This window comes from Narcine bancroftii, chromosome 8 (genome assembly GCF_036971445.1).
Source record: "Narcine bancroftii isolate sNarBan1 chromosome 8, sNarBan1.hap1, whole genome shotgun sequence".
NCBI lineage: Eukaryota > Metazoa > Chordata > Chondrichthyes > Torpediniformes > Narcinidae > Narcine > Narcine bancroftii.
This window is the reverse complement of record NC_091476.1, coordinates 173,476,892-173,503,603: the sequence shown is the minus strand read 5'-3', so window position 1 is coordinate 173,503,603 and position 26,712 is coordinate 173,476,892. Positions and strand designations below refer to the sequence as shown.

The 26,712-nt window shown below is 38.8% G+C and overlaps 1 protein-coding gene across 7 annotated transcripts in view; it reads right to left on the bottom strand.

Annotated features, from left to right (window-relative positions):
* Window positions 1–671: 671 nt before the first annotated feature.
* stk40 (serine/threonine kinase 40) overlaps window positions 672–26,712 on the bottom strand; it is a 107,964-nt gene continuing 81,923 nt past the window's right edge. For all 7 annotated transcript variants that reach the window (XM_069895853.1, XM_069895852.1, XM_069895857.1 and 4 more), the window contains 2 exons: window positions 12,397–12,481; window positions 672–5,511 (listed from right to left, as the gene is read on the bottom strand). In XM_069895853.1, the coding sequence (XP_069751954.1) occupies window positions 5,296–5,511; window positions 12,397–12,481 (301 nt within the window). In that variant the 3' untranslated portion in view covers window positions 672–5,295. The remainder of the gene's footprint in view (window positions 5,512–12,396; window positions 12,482–26,712) is intronic.

Below are 26,712 nucleotides of genomic sequence, written 5' to 3'. Positions count from 1 at the left end.
TCAAAATTCCTCACCAACCTTGATTTTACAACCCAAGGACTCTGAAGTGAAATCCAAAGGCCCCATCTTTGGGCACAAAAGCAAGGTTACAAGTGAGAACTGCCCAACATTTTAAATGTTTTCTCCAGCTTCCTACCATATCTATTTAAGGTGGCACGGTTGGCGTCGTGTTTAGCGCAACACCTTTACAGTGCCAGCAATCTGGACCTGGGTTCAAATCCCACGCTGCCTGTAACAAGTTTGCATGTTGTGCGTAGGTTTTCCCCGGTTTCCTCCCACTGTTCAAAATGTACCAGGGCGTGGGATATTTGGTGTAATTGGGCGGCACAGGCTCATGGGCCAAAATGGTCTGTTACCGTGCTGTATGTTGACATTAAATAAAAACTTTTTAAAGAAGACTCAGAAGGCTGTAAGTTCCTGCAAGGAGTAATAGAACGAAGTGGAGAAAATATATTCTCAGCATTTGTATATTTGCCAGACTTCCTGTTTCAGTATCAGTTATAATACTCATCACTGGCAAATAATCAGGGCCATCTTACAGTAGCAGAATCCTTTATGAACTCATTTACCAGAGAGAAAAAAACTGCATGAACACCATATTAACAATGGTATGATAGTTTTCATTGAATGTCAGGGTACCAGACATAAACCCATTCAACCACACATCAGAATGAGCTTTATCTACAGTATGAAATTTATTGCTGACATGCAGATTTAATGAAGTACAAAAATATGTCATCTTTATTTTATATAAATTTGTATACAATGATCACAATTCCTTCTACTGACATCTCAAACAACCTACTTCAATCGGTACAGCCCGAGGCAGCTTCGACACAGGCTGCTGCATTGTTCCAGTCTGATTAGACCAGCCATTCTCAACCTTTTGTTTGGCTATGGCCCCCTGAGGACTCTGCTCAAAGTTTATGGGCCTTCTTTCCTGTGAAGCCGTCAACTGTAGTTGGCTTCTTCTGTAATTCTCCCCGTCTACATAAAAAAAATTAAATATTTTATGATTTAAGTCAGTGGCCCTCCTTAAATGTGCTGTGGCCCCCAGGGTGAGCTGTACATGCCCCATTGAGAATGGCTGGATTAGACAGTTAATTATACCATAAACACAATTAAAGGGAATAAAGAAAACTTGCTCAACAATTTAGATTCCCCAGGATGAACTACAAATCTGTGGTTTTAATTGTGACAGGTGGTAATACTCAAGTGTCTTCAGAAAATTAGTTTTTTAAAAAATATATACAAGTTACAACAAAAAAAAAACTGGAGCAACCAAACTAGAGTAAGGCTCAGAAAACTCTATGAAGAATGAGAAATTTTGTAAAGCACATTATGTTTTGTTGTGCTTCCCCAACTATTCAATGGATATGAATGGAGCAGGTTGAGAGATTCAATCTCTATCCAAAACATCTATGAAGATGTTGGGAGAGGAGAGGTTGAGGAGGGTGGAGAGAAAACAGGTCAGGACCACAATGGGTCTTAGTGGTCCATGAAGCTGTTATCTTCCAATGAGCAAGGCCCATGAGAAACAGTCAGCCTGCTTTTTATACCAGGGTCTTCAGCAAGTCCCGCCATCGATTACAGCAGGTTCATGCTTTATTTAGACCAAAATATTCTTCATTGGAGCAATTGTGCTCTTACCATTGCCACCACCCATTACAAAGTGTAATTCCAAACAGCTGACATGCTCAGAATCAAATTGTTCTAAATCCTGAGAATGAAAATGGCTCCAACCAGCCCAAAACAGTGACATATTACATAATGGAAAAAAGACAAAGCTCAATAGTCATACCTTTGTTTTAGCACCTATAATCAGACCATCTTTAGATGCAGTGTTAACAGGGCAGCAAATGTCCAGAGCATTATTTCAACAAACCTCATGTTCACCATTTATAAAGCTACTTTGGTCTTGGAAGACCATTTCTTTTTAAATATGCAAAAGACATTCTACACTTCAACCTACCCATTCTTGCTTTTCAACAATAATTGCTACTTTTATGTTCATTAAATGCATTAGGTCACACCATGTAACGAAGGCTTTGTCACTACAATAAATTGGGAAAATTGCATTTTTAGACCACGTGGGAGATGTCCACTCAGCTAAGTGGACCCCTGTACAAATAGGAATGGGACTGACAAAATCTTCATGAGATTATAGGACAGGTATGATTTCATTGAAAACTTTTCTTACTGATACAAAAACACCTCTGCACAACAGGGTTAAGAATTTCCAACCCTCGAAATATCACGTGTGCCACATGATAGGGCATCATAAAGCATCTAGACAGCACACCAATTCCACACTAATCCCAGAGGCCACAAAAAAATCTTCAGGAAGTTACAAACCTTCAATCTAAACTTGTCAGCATAACCCCATATCATGCTTTATCAATCCAAGCGTCAATGGACTGGTTTAGCCAATCACAAATGGTACAAACATTCAAAGGGGAACTTTTGATTGCATCACTTTTCTTTACAAGACATCAATCACAAGAGCACATTAGGCCAATGCTCACTTGTGCATGCCCTCAAACGGTGGCAAATTCCTCGTACAACATCATGCAAAGAATGCACATTTCCATAATACGTGATAAATAGAAATTAAAAGCATTTTAATCCACTTGATTCCTTCAATGCAGTTCTCACCCAGTAAGCATCCATTTAAACTTTGGTATAAAAAAGGGATCTGAACTTATCGCCAAATTAATGAAGGCTTTGTTCACTCCAACAAATGGGGAGAAAATGAATTTTTAGACATTTTTTTTTAAAGGTAGGTCTCAGAGAAGTGGAAACATTTAAGTCTTTATACCGTCAACAAAAGAAATCTTTAAAATAATGAAGTTAGTAAAAATTGGGGGGGAAAATCTCAAAAACCGATGCTTTTCCTCTAACAACACAATGGATAAATTACTCGTACGCTTCAGTTTCACAAAACAAATAAACTTTGCTTTGATTTGTGGAAAAATACAGGATAACGAGCTTTTAACTTTCTTCATCCATGCAAACTCACGGTATCTTCCGCAATACAAATTTTGCAGTCGAAGGTTAACTGGCAATAAAGCTGTATTTTCACAGGTTTAGTACATTTAGGCAAGAGAGACATTTAAGGTATTAATACCAAATGAAGTCCAAAAAAAGCCCAAAACCGACCACAAAAAAATGTCCATGAGCTCCACATCATTGGTGACTACATCAGAGTCATTTCACTGACGCTAACGAGGCCCAAGATAAATTAAAGCCATATTGAAGTCACCGAGGCAATATCTGTCTAACATGATTGTGCTACAGTTAAACATCTCTCCGAAGACCTTTAAAATAAAACCAAGGATGTCAGACAGCATCCAAAATTTAGGCCTTGGTAGGATGAACAATATTTAACAGTCTCAGGTATTTTTCAAAAATGGCAGAGATCCCTTGCAGGACGTAATATATTGCCTGTTTTAAAGTCAATAGATATTTTTCACTGAAAATGATTCGGAATCTAGCAGGCTAAGCTTAAAACCTGATGATGCTCACCCAACATGTTACCAGATCGCAGCCGAGTTTGTTACACCAACAACTACCCAAGGAGGAAGTACTTCATTTAAACTAGACCAACAAGGGAGTTAATTTGCTATAGGAACTCAGCAGGCTGAGTAGCATCAATGGAAGAAAAAGAATTTTGCACCAGAAATCTTCATCAAGACTGAGTGAAGAGGGGAAAACAGCCAATATAATGAGGACATTGAGAGGGGAGAGTAGGGTACTGGTCAACTAGGGGTGAAGGCTGACAGCGGCCAGATGAAAGAGTTTTGCATCTCCCCAACTTTCCATCCTCCTTCACCCCTCTCTTGTTCTCCAATAATTGTCTGGACCCTGCTTAAACCCTCCCACCCTGTCCTCAGCTTACTGGTTATTTCCAATTTGCACTCTCAGTCTTGAAATGTTGACCATCCTTTTTCTCCCACTGATGTTGCTCAACCTGATGAATTTCTTAAGCAGATTGGTTTTTTTTTGCTCCAGATTCCATTAATCACCAATGGACGTTCCTCAAAGGGATGTTATGACAGATTTGGTGGACTATGGTTATAGCCAGCATTAAGTCATCATCTTTAAATTTCTAGATTAACAAATCTACTGCTACAGGGAAAAAAACATCCTGCCCCAAAGGAAAAGGTACAAATTGACGTAGGCAGCAACACATAATCTGCACAACAAATCGTAGCCAGATAAGACTCCCTGCCATCCATGTTCCAGCTCATTGCCCTGTTAATCCATTTGACTGAAGAACATTGACGTTGCTTACTTGCTTAGCTTCACAAAAGCTAAACTGAAGGGACTGAGGGACTCACTGAAGAGAATGCAGCAAGATTGTTGTTGGCACAGGATCTTCCAGTACCAAATCAACCAAGTGCTACACCAGAATATTAGAAGTCAATATGGCCATTGCACCTCAAATTTCAGCCAGCATCAAAATGGGGAGGCTTCAAACACCATTGCTGGATAATTCAAACAACTCCTTCCAAATACAAGTGAAGATATTAAATGTTCTCCCTGAGCTTATTTAAAAATATAGAAATGACACTAGTGTTCTGCAGCTCAGTGAACTTAAAATTCTAGTGGCCATGGAATACAAACCACTGTTTGAAATATTGTAGTTTTTTTTAAAAAAATCTCCAAGTTGAAAGTTTTAAATCCCAAAATAAAAACAACAAAAAAACTGAGAAAGGTTCTCTAAACCAATCATTGCAGATGCACATCACATGAACAATGTTTCTTGGAATCACATTGGTTTTCTTTCCTTCACATTTTCTCTTGATGGGTATTTTGCACCAAATTGAATTTGGTAAAAAAAAATTCACAAATGGGGAGATAACAAAAAAAAAGACAACACCTACATGTTATACAATTAGTTGATGGATAATGCAGGCAAATTGGAAACTCCACAGCGATGCTCTTAAAATCCCTTGCAGTACAACTTCTTTCCAGAATCAAAACATAGGATGAATACCTCAGCCGTCTCTCAATGTACAGTTTTGAGAAGTGTCTTGATTAAATGAATAAAGAGGTAGATTATATAAAGTAAAACTAAACATCTACTACTATCCCAGAAGATGCTGCAATATTGTCCTTTTTAAAGAGCCATCTTCAGTTGTCCCAAAACTACAGCTATCCTGATGAGATTCCGTCCAATGCTACATATCTGTCACAGAATATTGTATTGCTCAGGATTGGTAGTACGTGGCATGATGAGGAAAACGGTGCTGTGAACTTGGCACGCGGAGGTTCCTGTACTGTCCCTGCCCATCATTTCCGCAAGTAGCGCTGAGCAAGGATTGCTGCATCCAGAGGATTTATGGGCTGGGCATCATGGCCCAGGCGTCTCACGGGTGGGATGTTGCTGAACTGTCTCTTCTGTGCAAAACTCTTCACCTCATGCATAGTGTTTCCCTCAGCCAGCATCAACTGCTGCCGCATGTAGTTTTCAAATTCATACTGTGACGATTCTTCTGTGACTTTTGCCTGGGTAGAGTGAGAGCATAGTTAACTTTAGACATACAGTACGGTTTTGACCCATGATACATTTCAGTGGGAAGAAACTGGAGTCCCTGGGGCAAGCCCATGCAGACAAGGGGAGAACAAACAAATTCCTGACGGATAGTGCGGGATTTGAACCCTGGTCCCTACCGCAGCCACTGTAAAGGCGTTGTGCTGCTACCCCATGATAATGTTAAATAATGTTAACGTTAATGTTAAAAATGTCACTTTCTCTGACTTTCACTTCTTTTGAAGTAATTTCACTGTATTTCCAAGTAATTCTAAATTAATGGGCCAAATTAAATATATCCAGACAACACATTTTTGCCCAGTGTTTTAAGGGTGAAGATGTCCACTTTCACACTTTAAATTGCTGCACATAACAACCATTCCACGGCCATCTTATCACAAGACAGAACTCAGGAAACCCCATTTCAAACTAAACAGTCTGAATTGGCTTGCTGCTCACTTGTTCAAATGAACAGAAACACGCAACTGAAATAACCTTCCTCCAGGGGGCACTTTTCAAACTCAATTGCTGGGCCACAACCTCAGCTCTTCACAGCAACAGTCAGTTAAGCAAAAGCACTGGTCAAAATTTAGACAACAGCCGTAGCCTTTTCGATGAGAGCAAAGTAGGGCTTATAATCAGATGACGAAGACAGCGAGGAGGGCCTGGGGAGGGTCTTCTGATCCAAGCACCAAGCCAGGACAGGGCGGGAGCTGGTAGCAGCAGTGAAGGTTCTGTCAGTGGCCACAGGCAAGCCCTGATCACATCAGATGGAGAATCAGCACCTGGCAATACAGAGGTTAGACCACTCCATACCCCTGCCTCCGCTCCCCACCTCCTGCCAGCGACTGGGAAGAAGAGTTCGGCAAGTGGGATGAGGTGGAGCAGAGCTGCCAGCTCCTGACCTCACCCTGCTGCAAAAGGTAGCTTTGCATTGTGCACTCAGCAGCGTGCGCTGCTATGGAGCAGTGTTTCCAAAGCGAACGATCAGAAGCAGGAGTCATCAATCCGGCCCATCGAGCCTGCTCCCACCTTCGGTGAGATCATAGCTGATCTGGCTGTGGACCCAGTTCCACCTTTCCCCCATGATGCAAACATCTATCTTATTGTATTTTAATATATTTAATGAGCCAACCTCTACTGCTACCCTGGGCAGAGAAAAATCAGTCAGGATTTTGAAACTATTTGGAATGTGTATGTGTCCTTTTTGATTATTGAAAACTAATGCAAATCAGTTCAAAAACTACATACATGAATAAATATGACATACATGTACTTCCTAATATTTATACATTTTTGTAACAAAATATGCAAGAGTAAAAAACATGAATAATATTTCTTTGCGTCTTGCAGCTCTCAAACATTTGAAGCTTATTGTATGTGGCTCGAGTTTAGCATGTTTGGTCGCCTCTGGTCTAGGACAAGGCAGCACAACTTAAGGATTGAAGGGCATCCACTTAGAACAGAGATGTAAAGAAATGTCTTTAGCCAGAGGGTATTAAATCTTTGGAATTTGTTGCCACAGGCAGATGTGGAGGCCAGGTCATTGGGTGTATTTGAAGCAGAGATAGGTTCTTGATTAGCCAAGTGAGGAATTCAAAGGTTACGAAAAGAAGTCTGGGCAATGGGGCTGAGTTGTAAAATGGATCAGCTCATGGTGAGGCAGACGATGGGCTGAATAGCCTATTTCTGCTCCTTTGTCTCATGGTCTTAAATGCATCCCAGGGCACTGAAAGAAATGGTGGATCTTACAGCAGATGAGTTTATGGTAATTTACCAAAATTCCTGACATACTGGAAGACAGCAAATGTCTCCCCACTGTTTAAAAAGAGGATCTAGGCAAAAGGCACGCAACTATAGGCCAGTTAGCTTAACGTCTGTAGTCTGGAAAATAGTTGAAGCTTTTAAGGAAGGAATAGCAAGATATCTGGATACAAAATCTTCCATCAGTCAGATGGTGCATTTATTCAGGAAAGGCAGATTGTGTTTGACAAATTTATTGTAGCTATTTGAGCATTTCATTCGTGCAGTTGTTAGAGGGGAACAGGTAGATGTCGTATTTGTGTATTTCCAGAAGGCACTCAAAAAATTACCACACAAAGGACCTATCCATGAGAAAAAGATGCATGGAGTTGGGGGGGGGGAAATATATTAGCACGAATAAGAGGCACAGAGTTGCAATAAATGAAGGTTTTGCTGAATGGCAAACAGTGGTGAGCAGAGTGGTGCAGGGGTCGGTGCTGGGCCCACAACTGTTCAAAGTGTGCGAGGTGTGAAGAATTTAAAGGGATTAATGTGGGATCCATGGACATGAACTGAGTATAGCAAATTTGACACCAAATTTGAGTCCAAAAGCAAACTATGCAGAGGATCAGCTAAGTGAGTAGCAGGAGTCTGGCAGATGTCATCGACTTTGGATTTAAAAAAATTATTTAAATGGTGAAATGGAAAATAGAATCTCATTATTGGAACTATACAACTCAAAAGTGTTACCACAAAGGAGTTTCTCCACAAAAACAGTGGAGATGTGCAGCAAACTCAAAATTATTGTGGATTTCCTCAGATGAAGATAAGAATCACAAGGTAAGATAAGGAAAATAAGGTGCAGAATCAACAAAATCTGACTGAGCAGTCAAAGAGTTATGTGCAGTTTGTTCCTATCTTATTATTTTTAATTCCCTTCACTAAAAGGTTGACGCTACCTCACAGTAGCCAGGATTTAATCCCAACTTTGAGCAGTCTGGACAGCTTGCATGTTCCTCTTGTAACTGCATGGGTTTCTTCTGGGTGCTCTGGTTTCCTCCAACATCCCAGAAGCACACAGACTGGTAGCTAAATTGGCTACTGTAAATTATCCCTTGTATAAAGATGAAGGGGTAGAAACATGGGGCATGGAGAGGAAGTTGACGGCCACGTGTGGAGAATTAAAAGGGATTGATGTGGAATCCATGTGATGGTTGATTGTTAGCAAAGAATGTGAGCCCAAGGGCCTGCTTCCATGCTGTATTGCTCAATAACTTGTAGGAGTTTCTTGAATGACTTGAAAAGTTTACAGAACAAGAGTCAGGAAATCATAAACTGGGGGAAAGATGATAGCCAGTCATGCCAAACAAAGCAGGTGTTCTCTTTGGTCACTGATGAATCTGAAGCGAGGTGCCATCAGTGGCCTGACCACCTGATGTAGAAAGGAAGGAAAAGACTCCTATATATGAAAGCTTGTTGAATGTGCTGTCAAGTAGATTTGCTAGAGCTGTGGGGGAAGGTTTAAACTAGTTTGGCAGGGGGGTGGGGAACAGAGGGTGAGAGCAGTGTCAAGGAAGTATGGCCACCTAGCTAGGAATCAAAAAGATAAGAAAGGTAGGATGGAGATTAGGGTAGAAGGTAAAAAAAGAGAATATATGTGAGGGTCATTCTCTGAGATGCATATATTTTAATGCAAGAAGCATAGTGAACAAGGTAGATGAGCTGAGAGCATGGATAGATACTTGGGGTCACGATATTGTGGCAATTAGTGAGACCTGGCTACAGGAGGGGCAGGACTGGCAACTTAATGTTCCGGGATACATTTGTTTTGGTGTGATAGATCAGGGGGTAAAAAAGGAGGAGTTGCTCTGCTTGTTAGGGAGGACATTACTGCCGTGAGGTGGCAGGATGGTATGGAGGGATCGACCAGTGAGGTTGTTTGGGTGGAATTGAGGGGTGGAGGAGGCAAGAGGGTGCTAATAGGGGTGTATTACAGACCACCAAATGGGCCAAGGGAATTAGAGGAACAAATTTGTAGGGAGATAACGTATATGTGTGAAAATCATAGGGTAGTGATCATGGGAGATTTTAACTTCCCACACATTGATTGGGATACCCATACGGTTAGAGGGCTGGATGGGCTGGAGTTCGTTAAATGTGTTCAGGATTGTTTTCTAAATCAGTTAGTAGAAGAACCGACTCGGGATGGTGTAAAACTGGATCTCCTGTTAGGGAACGAGCTAGGTCAGGTAGCAGACATTAATGTTGGAGAACCAATTGGGTCTAGTGACCATAATTCTGTTAGTTTTAGGGTAGTTTTAAGGAAGAGCAAGGAGGGGCCTAAAGTTGAGGTTCTGGATTGGAAAAGAGCAAATTTCGAAGGAATAAGAAGGGATTTGGGGAGTATTGAGTGGGACAGGATATTTTCAGGTAAGGATGTTAATGAAAAATGGAGGATATTCAAACAAGAAATTTTGAGGGTACAGAGTAGTTATGTCCCAGTGTGGATCAAAGGAAAGGCTGGAAGTCATAGGGAGGCTTGGTTTTCGAGGAATATTGGAAATTTGGTTAGGAGAAAAAGGGAGGTGTACAAGAGGTATAAAGAGCAGGGAGCTGAGAAGTTGAAGGAGGACTACAAGGAGAGTAGAAGGAATCTTAAGAAAGAAATTAGAAAGGCCAAAAAAAGGCATGAAGAGGCTTTGGCTGACAGAGTAAAAATAAATCCAAAGGGTTTCTATAAGTACATTAAAAGTAAAAGATTAGTGAGAGATAAAATTGGACCCCTTGTAGATAGCGAGGGTAGGCTGAGTGAGGTCTGAGGAAATGGGGGAAATTTTGAATGATTTCTTTGCCTCGGTATTCACTAGGGAAAAAAAAGGTTGAACCAGTTGAAGTAAAGAAAAATAGTGGGGAGGTCATGAAGCATATAAGGATAACCGAGGAGGTAGTGATGGCTGTGTTAAAAAAGATAAAGGTGGATAAATCTCCCGGACCGGACAAAATATTCCCTAGGACACTCAGGGAGGCTAGTGGACAGTTAGTGGGGCCATTAACAGAGATATTTAGGATGTCACTGGCCACGGGGGTGGTACCAAAGGATTGGAGGGTGGCGCATGTGGTTCCTCTGTTTAAGAAAGGGTCCAAATGCAAACATGGGAATTATAGGCCTGCAAGTCTGATGTCTGTGGTGGGCAAGTTGATGGAAAGTGTTCTGAGGGATGCTATTTACAAATTTTTGGAGGTACAGGAATTGATAGGGAGTAATCAGCATGATTTTGTCAGGGGAAGATCATGCTTGACAAACCTGATTGAGTTCTTCAAGGGGGTTACAAAAAAGGTTGATGAAGGGAAAGCTGTGGATGTTGTCTATTTGGACTTTAGTAAAGCTTTTGACAAAGTTCCCCACAGGAGGTTAGGAAAAAAGGTGGAGGCATTAGGTATAAATAAGGAGGTAGTGAAATGGATTCAGCAGTGGTTGGATGGAAGGTGTCAGAGAGTAGTGGTAGAAAATTGTTTGTCCAATTGGAGGCCGGTGACTAGTGGAGTTCCTCAGCATTCGGTCCTGGGTCCACTATTATTTGTTATATATATTAACGATCTGGATGTAGGGGTAGAGAATTGGATAAGCAAGTTTGCGGATAACACAAAGATTGGTGGTGTTGTGGACAGTGAGGTAGATTACCGTAGATTAAAAGGTGATTTAGGAAGGCTGGAGGTGTGGGCTGAGAAATGGCTGTTGGAATTTAATACAGATAAATGTGAGGTGCTACATTTTGGAAAGGCAAATTTAAATAGGTCATATACATTGAATGGTAGACAATTGAGGAGTGCAGAGCAACAAAGGGATTTAGGAGTTGTGGTAAATAGTACCCTCAAGGCTGATACTCAGGTAGATGGTGTGGTGAAGAAGGCATTTGGAATGTTGGCCTTCATAAATCGGAGTATTGAATTCAAGAGTAGGGAGGTTATGATGAAATTGTACAAGGCATTGGTGAGGCCAAATTTGGAGTACTGTGTACAGTTTTGGTCACCAAATTATAGGAAAGATATAAACAAAATAGAGAGAGTGCAGAGAAGGTTCACGAGAATGTTGACAGGATTTCAGGGTCTGAGTTACAGGGAAAGGTTGTGCAGACTGGGGCTTTTTTCTCTGGAGCGTAGAAGATTGAGGGGGGACTTGATAGAGGTGTTTAAGATTTTAAAAGGGACAGACAGAGTCAATGTGGATAGGCTTTTTCAATTAAGAAAGGGGGAGATTCAAACTAGAGGACATGGTTTAAGATTGAAGGGGGAAAATTATAAGGGGAACATGAGGGGAAATTTCTTGACGCAGAGGGTGGTGGGGATGTGGAATGAGCTTCCGGCAGACGTGGTCGAGGCGGGATCATTGGTTACATTTAAGGAAAGACTGGATAGTTACATGGATAGGAGGGGACTAGAGGGGTATGGACCGGGTGCTGGTCAGTAGGACTAGGAGGGTGGGGATTTATTACGGCATGGACTAGTAGGGCCGAACTGGCCTGTTCTGTGCTGTAAGTGGTTATATGGCTATATCTGGTTATATGAAAAATGTAAGTGCGTGAAAAGGAGATATCAGAATTGGCATGAAAGTAATTCACACCCTGTTGATATTATAAACCCAAGAACAATAATATTTGGAACAGGTTGTTGAAGAATAAAGCATTTCAAGAAGGTGCAGGTAAAAGTCAGCCGCCAATTGGAGTGAAGTGACAACGACTCCTAGCCGAAGCTGTTGCCCAAAGCTTGGCTCCACAGACGGCCAATTCCCAATGATCCTTGCATCAGGATAATTTGTGGAAGGCTCACGAGTGATGCACACAAGTCACTTTTCCGCACTGCTGCTTCATTAAGCTTGGAGCTTGCAAGTTCCATTTGGTTAACAAATCCAAGCAAAACCAAATTAGACTACGTGCTGCACAAATATAGTGCGGGTGCTCTGTGCTGAATTGGGAAAATGATGTTGCTTTATGTTTATACAACATAACTAATCCATAATTGACAACTCTGTTATGGAATTAAACTCTACACACCAAAATTATTGGATTCATGCAACATAATTTCTAATTCTCAATTATAAACTGAATGAGCTTTCGTACCTCCTGTAAGATTTCTGGATTGTTGACTTGGTCATCGATATCTGGCACCACCTGCAAAGGACCATTAAGTGACGAAAGAGACTGCCTGTAAAAAGATCATCAAATATTTTGCAAAAATACTTGTATTTCACACAAATATTCTCAACAAAAAAGCATTGTAATTTAGCGGATATAGTTGCACATATTTGGAAACACATTTTGAAACTCGGGCCTCAACAAGATTTTAAAAATGAATTTACTTCTTATCTTGCTGGTATCAGAACTACCCATCTCTGGTGCCATAACCATCTGTAATGTTTACTCAGTTTGCTTTGCATCCATTGACGTTGTCTAATCTGTTGAGCATTTCCTGCAGCCCTAACTTGTATTTCACAACTTTTAGTGTTTTTTTAAAACTCTCAAACACTCCCTAAACAACTAGATAGCTTTATCAACAGTTTATCACAATGGCAATCCTAGATGTTCCCTTTGCCCCATCAATCCCTTCTCATTCTCCCAAAACTTGAAACCAATTTATTACTTCCCTCTTTCCAAGATCTGATAAAGCATGTTTAACCCGATACATTAATTATTTCTTTCTTCACAGATGCTGCCGGACATCTGCTAAGTGTTTCCAGCATGTTCTGTTTTAATTTTCCAGTGTTTGTAGTTAGTTGATTTCCAGGATTTCAAATGATATAAAGCCAGGGGCAAGAGGTAGGGCAGAATATTTTCTTCTCATTGAGTCAGCATGGAAAACTATGAATCATGCACAATAAATAGATTGCCACAGCAACAAGATGGCTTTGGAGAGTAATGTAACTAAGCAATCAATACTCTGCAAAAGGGAATTGAAAAGTCAAAGTGTTGTTTGGCTCAGATGATGACAGCTTGATTCTAAAACTGCAGGTATTGTTCAACTTAATAAATAAACACCAAATTTGCTGGAGTTACAAAGGATTCTTAAAAATGTTCATCAGGATATTTAAGTATAGAAGTTAATAAGGGACAGAAGGAGTGGAATTTTTTGAAATGAACGAGAACTTAAGTTTTAAGATCAGTTTGTAACATAGCTAACCAAAAGGGTGGGAAAATCCAGCTTTTCAGAGATGAGGGATGATACCGACATTGATATTCAGGAAGAATGTGGAAGTGATGAACTTCAGCATTTTAAAAAGTGGATGAAAACAGGAAACAACTAATTTAGATGAATGTTTTCAATCTTGTTCAACTCTGGCAATTGTTGGGGGAAGGCAGCTAATAGGCACCATTTGTGAAACAGAAGCAGACCAGCGAAGTAACTGCAGCGAAGACTCCACAAAATGAATGGTGAACAAAATACTGGAAGACATGTTGAGGCATAGAAATGACAATGTAGCAAGTACAGTGAAGCTAATCACCATGGACTTGATGAGATCAAGTTTGATTAATGGCTCCCTCAGAGTTTAATGAGGAGTTGATGAGGATTACATAATTTATGTGATTTAATTGGATTTTGCCAAGACATTTAACAGGGTCCATCTTGGACATGAAAGTTTATAGGCCATGGGAGCCAAGGAAAAGTTCAAACGGAAAAATTGGTATCAGTTTCTGGAGGGTTTTGAACTGAAAATCCCCATGCCTGTCTAAGGTCCTGCACTTTCATATTATTGATTACTGACTTGGGTCCAAGAAAACAGTCTTGGGATGCTTGAAGGACATAGTACAGGCAGAAAGATGATCAAGACAGCACAAATGCCTTATAAAAATTAATAGAGGTATGCCCTGCTGCAGAGATGCAGTTACCACACAAGAGAGAGATGGATGCACTGGAAAGGGTACATGGGAGAATTGAGAATGTTCCTCATCTGGAGAACTAAGCAGGGAAAGGCACTACAAGCCTGTACCCTTCAGTGCCATTGTCCAGTTCAAACCCAGTTACTTCCAAATCCTTTCAGGATCAAAAGTGATTGACCTCATGTTTGAATGAACAACTGAACTGTTCGAGGAACAGAATTCTGAAGTTCGCCATCCTCTGAGGGAAGAAACTTTTGCACATCTCCATTTTATGCAGCTTCACCCCTTATACTCTGACTGTACCCCCCCGGATTCCCTGATTCTAGACTGCTCAATCTGATGCAACTTCCTCCCTGCATTATCTCTGCCAAATACTTCAAGAACTTCTTTTTAGATTAGGAGTCACGTGATGGAGTAGTGGCCGGACGGTGAACTCCAGCCCTCTCCAGAAAAGTCGGGAAAAACAAGAGAAAATACAAAGGCACAGAAATACAAGTTAAAGAAAAGTGAGTATAAAGGTGGAAAGAAGATGGAGACAAAAGGAGAAAAATCAAAATCAACGGAAAGAAGAGAGGAAGAGAAGACAACGGAGGAAAAAGGTGAAGGCCTTACCTGTCCGAAGAAGCCCGCTGTGGAGAGAAGACCCCACTACCTCAGGTCGGTAGAAAGAGAACTACAACAATGGCTCACAGAGCCGAGTAAAAATGCGCAACCGCGCATACAAAACAACACACCGACGGGAGGGGGGACCAGCTGGGGAGTCGATCTCCACAGCCGGCAACGACAGCTGCAGAACACCTGCAGCAAGAAGAGACCACAGAAGACAATAGAAACAAGAAAGAAGAGGAGGAAAGGGCAGCAAAGAAACAACAGATGGTCAACCTAGAGGAAGAAGAAGAGGAAGAGGAAGAGTACAGGGAAATAGAAGAAGAAAAGATAGGCAAGGTAAAGGAGGTACTTGCTCTTGTTAGAGGATACATGGAGTCATTTAAAGAATGGCAAACACAGGAATTCAATGATTTAAGAAGAAGAATAAACAACACAGAAAAGAAAATAAATAAAATGGATATGACCTTAACAGAAATGGGGAAAAAAATGGACAAGATGGAAGAACGGGCAATAGCAGCAGAAATGGAGGTAGAAGACTTAAAAAAGAAATTGGAGGAATCTAATAAAAAAACTAAAGAGACACAAGAATTACTAGCCCAAAAAATAGATATAATGGAAAATTATAACAGAAGAAATAACATAAAGATAGTGGGCCTCAAGGAAGATGTAGAAGGCAAGAATATGAGGGAGTTTATAAAAGAATGGATCCCTAAGGCCCTAGGATGTCCAGAACTACAGCAAGAAATGGAAATAGAAAGGGCACATAGAGCATTGGCCCCTAAACCACAACCACAACAAAAACCAAGATCTATTGTAGTAAAATTCCTAAGATATACTACAAGAGAAAAGGTACTGGAGAAGACAATGGAAAAAGTAAGAGAGGGCAACAAACCACTGGAGTATAAAGGGCAAAAAATCTTCATTTATCCAGATATAAGCTTTGAACTCCTAAAGAAGAGAAAAGAGTTCAATGCAGCAAAAGCGATTTTATGGAAGAAAGGATATAAATTTACACTGAAGCATCCTGCGGTATTGAAAATATTTATCCCAGGACAACAAAACAGACTATTCTCGGATCCAGAAGAAGCACGAAAATTTGCAGAACAATTACAAAAATAGACTGAGGGATGAAGACGGGTAATGAGAGCAAAAATTATCACGATTGATATGTATGTGGGTAAAGACAAAAATAGACTGAGGGATGAAGACGGGTAAGGAGGGTAAAAATGACCACGATTGATATGTATGCGGGTAAAGAGGTATAAGAGTGAATAGAGACAATGGGCATATGTGAAAGTATCTGTAATTAGAGGAAAACATAGAAAGTATAGACAAGAATTAACAAGGGAAGGTAATGGAATAGAGAGAATAAGGAGGGAACTAAAAGAGTGACCTTTGTGACATATAAAAAACGAAATCTTTTCTGGGGGGGGCTGGGTGGGGGGAAAAGAGCGGTCACTGCAAAATCAGTTGACGCTTGCGAGTGGATTCGCAAATCCAAATGGAGAGGGGAGATGTGGTTGTCCGACAAGGGATAAAGGGCAACTCAGGAGGGGAAGGGGAGATTGGGGATAAAGAAGATAGAAATAGGAGAATAAGGAAAATGTTGGATGTTGTAGGAATGTTGTCTGGTAAAGAGTTGAAAATAAGAAAACAGAAATGGAAAAGGAGGAAAGGTAATGATGGAAAAACGGAAAGAGAAGATAAACAAAATATAAAATGGCTACGCTGAACTATATGACTCTAAATATTAATGGAATACATAACCAAATTAAAAGGAAGAAACTACTAAATTTACTGAAAAAGGAAAAAATAGATATAGCATTTGTCCAAGAAACACATTTAACTGAATTGGAGCACAAGAAATTAAAGAGAGATTGGGTAGGACATGTAACAGCAGCATCGTATAATTCAAAAGCAAGAGGAGTGGCTATATTAATTAGCAAAAATGTGCCATTTAAAATAGAAGAGGAAATAATAGATCCAGCAGGGAGATATGTTATGATAAAATGTCAGATATATTCAGAGCTTTGGAATCTACTTAATATATATTCACCTAACGAAGAAGATCAAAAGTTTATGCAAGATATCTTTTTGAAGGTAGCTAATACGCAAGGGAACATACTAATAGGAGGGGATTTCAATCTGAATTTGGATCCAAATATGGATAAAACGGGGAAAAAAATTAACAGGAAGAACAAAGTAACCAAATTTATAAATAAATCAATGCAAGAAATGAAACTTGTGGACATATGGAGGAAACAAAACCCAAAAGAAAAGGAATACTCATACTACTCGACTAGACATAAAACATACTCAAGGATAGACCTATTCCTGTTATCAGCCCACATACAAGGGAGAGTTAGGAAAACGGAATATAAAGCTAGACTATTATCGGACCACTCACCCCTGTTATTGGCAATAGAGCTAGAAGACATCCCTCCAAGAATGTATAGATGGAGATTAAACCCCATGCTACTTAAAAGACAGGATTTTAGAGAATTTATTGAAAAACAATTAAAAATGTACTTTGAAGTAAATACGGAATCAGTGGAAGATAAGTTTATACTATGGGACGCAATGAAAGCATTCATTAGAGGGCAAATAATAAGTTATGCAACCAAGATGAAGAAGGACTATAATCAGGAAACAGAGCAGTTGGAAAGGGAAATAATAAACATAGAAAAAAAATTAGCAATAAAGGAAGATACAACCAAAAGAAGAGAATTGGCGGATAAAAAAATAAAATATGAAACATTACAAACATATAAGGTGGAGAAGAATATAATGAAGACAAAACAGAAATATTATGAACTAGGGGAAAAAACACACAAAATCCTAGCATGGCAGCTTAAGACAGAGCAAACTAAGAAAATGGTATTGGCAACAAGGAAAAAAGACAAACAAATTACATATAATCCAAAAGAAATTAAGGAAAACTTTAGAGAATTCTATGAACAATTATACCGAACCGAAAACGAAGGGAAAGAAGGGAAAATAGATGAATTTTTGACTAAAATTGAACTACCAAAACTACAAATAGAGGAACAAAATAAATTAACAGAACCATTTGGAACAGTAGAAATACAAGAGATAATAAAAAATTTACCAAATAATAAGACACCAGGAGAGGATGGACTCCCAATAGAATTCTACAAAACATTTAAAGACCTAATAATACCGCCCCTCCTGGATGTAATCAACCAGATTGATGAGACACAAAACTTACCAGATTCATGTAAAACAGCAATAATTACAGTGATACTAAAACAAGGGAAAGATCCACTCTCACCAGCGTCATATAGACCAATATCTTTGCTAAACACAGATTATAAGATAATAGCTAAACTATTAGCGAACAGATTAGCAGAACAGGTACCGAAAATGGTAAATTTAGACCAAACTGGATTTATCAAAAAAAGACGCACAACAGACAATATTTGTAAATTTATTAACTTAATTCATGCAGTAGAAGGAAATAAAGCACCGGCAGTAGCAGTTGCTTTAGACGCAGAGAAGGCCTTCGACAGAGTAGAATGGAATTACTTGTTCAAAGTATTGCAAAAATTCAGTTTACCGGAGAAGTATATTAATTGGATTAAAGCATTATATAAGGGACCGTTAGCGAAAGTGACAGTAAATGGACATGTATCAAAGCAATTTAACTTAAGCAGGTCAACGCGGCAGGGATGCCCACTATCACCATTATTGTTTGCGCTAGCTATAGAACCACTAGCAGAATCGATAAGAAGAGATAATAATATAAAAGGAATAAAAATAAAAGACAGGGAATATAAAATCAGTCTGTTTGCGGATGATGTGATAGTGTACTTAACAGAACCAGAACTATCAATAAAAGAACTATATAAGAAATTGAAGGAATATGGAGAAGTGTCGGGATACAAGATAAACGTAAATAAAAGTGAAGCAATGCCTATGAATAACGCGGATTTCTCAAAATTTAAGGAGGAATCCCCATTCAGATGGCAAACGCAGGCAATAAGATACCTAGGTGTGCAAATAAACAAAAATCTAGGCCAATTATATAAACTCAATTACAATCCACTAATGAAAAAATTACAGGACGATTTAGAGCATTGGAAAGAGCTACCACTAACACTGATAGGAAGGATAAACTGTATTAAAATGAACATTTTTCCAAGGATACTATACTTATTTCAGGCATTGCCAATACAACTGACAGAAAAATTCTTCAAAGAGTTAAAGAAAATAATAAGGAGATTTTTATGGAGAGGGGGGAAACCGAGGATAGCACTAGACAAATTAACAGAATGGTATAAACAAGGAGGCTTACAATTGCCAAACTTCAAAAATTATTATAGAGCCGCACAATTAAGGTACCTATCAGATTTTTATCAAACAAGGGAAAAACCAGACTGGACGAGACTAGAATTAGATAAAATAGGGGAAAAGATACCTGAACACATATTATATAAATGGGACGAAAAATTGGTACAACATAGAACTTCTCCAGTATTACACCATCTCCTCAATATATGGAAGAAGATTCATGTAGAAAGAAATAAAATAAATTACCAAATACCAAAACTAATATTGACGCAAAATAAGCTACTCCCTTTTACAATAGACAACCTTGCCTTTAGAAAATGGGAAAAAAAAGGGATTAAAAGAATAGAAAATTGTTTTTCAGGAAGTAGATTCTTATCCTTTGAACAAATGAGAGATAAGTACAATATAACGGGAGATACAGCGCTGGCATATTACCAACTGAGATCCTACTTGAAAGATAAATTAGGAAGCAACTTGAGTTTACCAGAGGGAAGTAACCTTGAATATGTGATTACAGATACAATGTTAATCAAAAGATTTATAAAAAATATGTATATTAAACTGCAAGAAAAGGAAAATGAGGAAACAAATGGTAAAACTAAACAAAAATGGGAACAAGATTTAAATATAAAGATAAAAAAGGAAACATGGGAGAAGTTATGCTCTGGAACGATGAGAAATACAATAAATACGAGGCTGCGTATGATACAATATAATTGGTTACACAGACTATACATTACACCGCAAAAGTTAAATAAATGGGACCCAACAGTATCTGATAGATGTTTTCGATGTAAAAAAGAAAGGGGAACAACAATTCATGCAATCTGGACATGTGAGAGAGTAGAAAAATTTTGGGATGATCTCAATCAGATATTAAATAAAATAACAGAAAACAATATACCAAAGAATCCAGAGATCTTTCTCCTAAGTAACATAAAAAATAAAGAATTTGGAATTGACTTGGAGGATGCACAAAAAAGATTTGTTAAGATAGCCCTAGCTGTAGCAAAAAAATGTATTATGTCAACCTGGAAATTGGAAGATAATTTGAAAATACAACAATGGTATATAGAAATGAATAAATGTATTCCATTAGAAAAAATAACATATAGTTTAAGAAATAATATTGAAATATTCGAACAAGTATGGGAGCCTTACATTAAATACAATAGCGAAAACCTACCGGGAACAAACATTACCTAAGTTGATGGAAGGAGAAGAGAAGAAAAGAATGGACTCAGTAGAATTTCTGGTGTATTTTTGTTGAATGACAACATTGTCTAACTGAATTAATGCAACCTAGATTGTATAACTAAAATGGATGAGAGGGGGGGGGGGATGGGGGGGTGGCTTGGGAGGAGGGAGGGGGGAGGGAGAAAAAGTCACTGTAAATGTGTGGAAAAGAAAAAGTGTATATCATGGCTATTGTGATTTATGGTGTGAAAAATAAAAAATTTAAAAAAAAAAAAAAAAAGAACTTCTTTTTAAAGTTTTGATTCAGTCATGGTCTAATTCAGCTGTTCTTAATAGGAGGCACTGCACATTTAAGTAGTGGAGCCATGGACTAAAATCCTTAATAAGAATTTAAGTGCACCCAAGCTGAGGTGGATTTGGTGGTTTTGGGGGGAGGGGGGGGCAAAAACAGAAATTGAATGGATTAATTTGGTGGGGGGTGGGGGGGGAGGGAAGCAAATGACTTTTTTTTGCCAGACTTTGCTGTATAATTGCCAGACAACACAAGATTTTTTTTCAAGGTTGGCAGCTTTTGAAGACAGCCTACAACAGTGGTTTTCAAACCTTTTTCCACCACTCATATCACCTTAAGTAATCCATATGCCATAGGTGCTCTGTGCTTAGAAAAACCCAATTGTTACAGAAACATTTTGCTTGAGGAAAATGGTCATTGGCCCATTTCCTTTGGAGTTTGGAAACCATGTACCTGATGAGTCAATTAGGTACGATTAAAATAGAATGTCATAGGTACTCTGTGATTCATAAGGGATGACTTAAGGTGGTATGTGAATGGAAAGAAAAAAATTTGAAAACCACTGGCCTAGAATGACCTAGATAATTGTGAAAAATTAATGTTATCAGTGCATTCCTTGCTTCGACACGATTGTGTTTGACTGACATTGAACAAGCTTTGCTTATGAATTGTCTTCCATCATGGTTTTCCTCTTTTGCCTTCAATTCTGGGAAATGAGCGTGCAAGCTGAAAACTTTTGGTTGATAATTCTCATGTTCAAGTTTTTGCGACGGGTAGTGAATGCTTAGAGTATCTCCTTCTGCTAGCTTTTATTGAAGGTAATGTTTTTCTCATTATTTTACATAAAAATTTAAGGTGACTTTTGAGCTAAGAAGCACTTTTGTTCTGTAATAGTTCAATTTTGTTACTTTCAGAAATAATTTTATCTACGAGTCCTTCAGCAAAAAAGTGCTGGCAATATTCAGTGAAATACATTTCTTATGGTTTCATTACATCTCTGTAAACTCTTCTCTGCCGTATGTTGATTTCTTTGAATACATTTTCAAACAAAAGCATGAAGCCCAGCAAGCTGAAACAACATTGAGAGACCAAACATAAAGATAAACCCTGGGATGACTTCAAAACTCTGAGAAGGCCAACTCTCAAACAGATGGTGACTCAAACATCACACAAATGAGAAAGGATCTTCTTTTATCATTCAAGATAACCATGGAAAACTATGAATCAGAGTGAGAGTGGAAATGTTCACCTATTTTGCCTTCAGTGTCCATAATAATATCTGATGTCATGAATTTAAATGCCAAACTGTTCAGGTAATTTCTTTGAGTAATTCCACTGTTTCTAGTGGAATTGATGAGATGCCAAGGGGCATTGAAAAACAATTAGTCGAGGAGTCACGTGATGGAGTAGTGGCCGTTCGGGTAAAACCAACCCTCTCCAGAAAAAAAGAAAAAAGTCAAGAAAAGACAAAGTTCATCAAAAATAAAATATAAGAACTAGAAGATAAAGTTGCAGAGAAGAGAAAGAAGATGGCACCCAAGAAGGAAAAAGTAAAAACAATGGGAAAATAAAAGTCACCGGAAAAGAAAGAAGAAGGCCTTACCTGCATGAAGGAACAGGGAGCCGTGGTGGCAAAGAACGTCCATTAACCCAGGTTGGTGCCGGCCCTGCAGAGTCGCGACCCCCCGACCGGTGGACTGCAAAAATGGCTCTCTGAGCCAAAAAGTGTGCAACTGCGTATGCGCGAGGAGTCGCACATGAGCAGTGCGAAATCAAAGGTAAAAGAAAACACCGATGGAAGGGGGGCTCAGCTGAGAAGCAGGCAACCACGGCGCAACCAGCTGAGGGATGCCCGAAACCAGAGCTCTCAGCTGGAAGATGAGGAAGGCGGCAGGAGAGGGAGTGAGGTACCAGGTGAGGAAGAAAGCCGACGGGGTGAACGGCAAGAGAAGCAGCAGCAGGCAGCCCAGAAGGGGAGGCCCAGCAAGAAGAGGCCTGACAAAGTGATACAAGCAACATCAGGAAAATCAGAAGAGGTACAGATACAAAGAAAAGACACAAACACAGGTACAGACACAGAAGATGAGGAAGACGACGACCAAGATCTTCACAGAAATAGAAGGTAAAACAGATGGACAGAATATAGATAAAGCTTTTGAGAGCATTAAAAGAATGGTTGTCATTAGAATTTAGTGGAATTAAAAGAAAAATGAAAAGAACAGAAGATAAAATGCAAAAATTAGAACTAGTCATGACAGAAATAGGGAAAAGAGTAGACAATGTGGAAGAACGAGAAATGGCTGTAGAAATGGGAGTAAACGACAAGAGGAAAATTGGAAGAAAGTGACAAAAAAAATTAAAGATACACAAGAGTTGTTATCTCAGAATATTGATATGTTGGAAAATTACAGTAGGTGGAGGAGTCACGTGATGGAGTAGTGGCCGGACGGTGAACTCCAGCCCTCTCCAGAAAAGTCGGGAAAAACAAGAGAAAATACAAAGGCACAGAAATACAAGTTAAAGAAAAGTGAGTATAAAGGTGGAAAGAAGATGGAGACAAAAGGAGAAAAATCAAAATCAACGGAAAGAAGAGAGGAAGAGAAGACAACGGAGGAAAAAGGTGAAGGCCTTACCTGTCCGAAGAGGCCCGCTGTGGAGAGAGGGCCCCACTACCTCAGGTCGGTAGAAAAAGAACTACAACAATGGCTCACAGAGCCGAGTAAAAGTGCGCAACCGCGCATGCGCGACTCCTCGCGCATGCGCGATGCGCATGCAAAAAAACACACCGACGGGAGGGGGGACCAGCTGGGGAGTCGATCTCCACAGCCGGCAACGACAGCTGCAGAACACCTGCAGCAAGAAGAGACCACAGAAGACAATAGAAACAAGAAAGAAGAGGAGGAAAGGGCAGCAAAAAAACAACAGATGGTCAACCCAGAGGAAGAAGAAGAGGAAGAGTACAGTGAAATAGATAAAGGGAAAGGCAAGGTAAAGGATATACTTGCTCTTGTTAGAGGATACATGGAGTCATTTAAAGAATGGCAAACACAGGAATTCAATGATTTAAGAAGAAGAATAAACAACACAGAAGAGAAAATAAATAAAATGGATATGACCTTAACAGAAATGGGGAAAAAAATGGACAAGATGGAAGAACGGGCAATAGCAGCAGAAATGGAGGTAGAAGACTTAAAAAAGAAATTGGAGGAATCTAATAAAAAAACTAAAGAGACACAAGAATTACTAGCCCAAAAAATAGATATAATGGAAAATTATAACAGAAGAAATAACATAAAGATAGTGGGCCTTAAGGAAGATGAAGAAGGCAAGAATATGAGGGAGTTTATAAAAGAATGGATCCCTAAGGCCCTAGGATGTCCAGAACTACAGCAAGAAATGGAAATAGAAAGGGCACATAGAGCATTGGCCCCTAAACCACAACCACAACAAAAACCAAGATCTATTGTAGTAAAATTCCTAAGATATACTACAAGAGAAAAGGTACTGGAGAAGACAATGGAAAAAGTAAGAGAGGGCAACAAACCACTGGAGTATAAAGGGCAAAAAATCTTCATTTATCCAGATATAAGCTTTGAACTCCTAAAGAAGAGAAAAGAGTTCAATACAGCAAAAGCGATTTTATGGAAGAAAGGATATAAATTTACACTGAAGCATCCTGCGGTATTGAAAATATTTATTCCAGGACAACAAAACAGACTATTCTCGGATCCAGAAGAAGCACGAAAATTTGCAGAACAATTACAAAAATAGACTGAGGGATGAAGACGGGTAATGAGAGCAAAAATTATCACGATTGATATGTATGTGGGTAAAGACAAAAATAGACTGAGGGATGAAGAAGGGTAAGGAGGGTAAAAATGACCACGATTGATATGTATGCGGGTAAAGAGGTATAAGAGTGAATAGAGACAATGGGCATATGTGAAAGTATCTGTAATTAGAGGAAAACATAGAGAGTATAGACAAGAATTAATAAGAGAAGGTAATGGAATAGAGTGAATAAGGAGGGAATTAAAAGAGTGACCTTTGTGACATATAAAAAGCGAAATCTTTTCTGGGGGGGGCTGGGTGGGGGAAAAGAGCGGTCACTGCAAAATCAGTTGACGCTTGCGAGTGGATTCGCAAATCCAAATGGAGAGGGGAGATGTGGTTGTCCGACAAGGGATAAAGGGCAACTCAGGAGGGGAAGGGGAGATTGGGGATAAAGAAGATAGAAATAGGAGAATAAGGAAAATGTTGGATGTTGTAGGAATGTTGTCTGGTAAAGAGTTGAAAATAAGAAAACAGAAATGGAAAAGGAGGAAAGGTAATGATGGAAAAACGGAAAGAGAAGATAAACAAAATATAAAATGGCTACGCTGAACTATATGACTCTAAATATTAATGGAATACATAACCAAATTAAAAGGAAGAAACTACTAAATTTACTGAAAAAGGAAAAAATAGATATAGCATTTGTCCAAGAAACACACTTAACTGAATTGGAGCACAAGAAATTAAAGAGAGATTGGGTAGGACATGTAACAGCAGCATCGTATAATTCAAAAGCAAGAGGAGTGGCTATATTAATTAGCAAAAATGTGCCATTTAAAATAGAAGAGGAAATAATAGATCCAGCAGGGAGATATGTTATGATAAAATGTCAGATATATTCAGAGCTTTGGAATCTACTTAATATATATTCACCTAACGAAGAAGATCAAAAGTTTATGCAAGATATCTTTTTGAAGGTAGCTAATACGCAAGGGAACATACTAATAGGAGGGGATTTCAATCTGAATTTGGATCCAAATATGGATAAAACGGGGAAAAAAATTAACAGGAAGAACAAAGTAACCAAATTTATAATTAAATCAATGCAAGAAATGAAACTTGTGGACATATGGAGGAAACAAAACCCAAAAGAAAAGGAATACTCATACTACTCGACTAGACATAAAACATACTCAAGGATAGACCTATTCCTGTTATCAGCCCACATTCAAGGGAGAGTTAGGAAAACGGAATATAAAGCTAGACTATTATCGGACCACTCACCCCTGTTATTGGCAATAGAGCTAGAGGACATCCCTCCAAGAATGTATAGATGGAGATTAAACCCCATGCTACTTAAAAGACAGGATTTTAGAGAATTTATTGAAAAACAATTAAAAATGTACTTTGAAGTAAATAAGGAATCAGTGGAAGATAAGTTTATACTATGGGACGCAATGAAAGCATTCATTAGAGGGCAAATAATAAGTTATGCAACCAAGATGAAGAAGGACTATAACCAGGAAACAGAGCAGTTGGAAAGGGAAATAATAAACATAGAAAAAAAATTAGCAATAAAGGAAGATACAACCAAAAGAAGAGAATTGGCGGATAAAAAAATAAAATATGAAACATTACAAACATATAAGGTGGAGAAGAATATAATGAAGACAAAACAGAAATATTATGAACTAGGTGAAAAAACACACAAAATCTTAGCATGGCAGCTTAAGACAGAGCAAACTAAGAAAATGGTATTGGCAACAAGGAAAAAAGACAAACAAATTACATATAATCCAAAAGAAATTAAGGAAAACTTCAGAGAATTCTATGAACAATTATACCGAACCGAAAACGAAGGGAAAGAAGGGAAAATAGATGAATTTTTGACTAAAATTGAACTACCAAAACTACAAATAGAGGAACAAAATAAATTAACAGAACCATTTGGAACAGTAGAAATACAAGAGATAATAAAAAATTTACCAAATAATAAGACACCAGGAGAGGATGGACTCCCAATAGAATTCTACAAAACATTTAAAGACCTAATAATACCGCCCCTCCTGGATGTAATCAACCAGATTGATGAGACACAAAACTTACCAGATTCATGTAAAACAGCAATAATTACAGTGATACTAAAACAAGGGAAAGATCCACTCTCACCAGCGTCATATAGACCAATATCACTGCTAAACACAGATTATAAGATAATAGCTAAACTATTAGCGAACAGATTAGCAGAACAGGTACCGAAAATGGTAAATTTAGACCAAACTGGATTTATCAAAAAAAGACGCACAACAGACAATATTTGTAAATTTATTAACTTAATTCATGCAGTAGAAGGAAATAAAGCACCGGCAGTAGCAGTT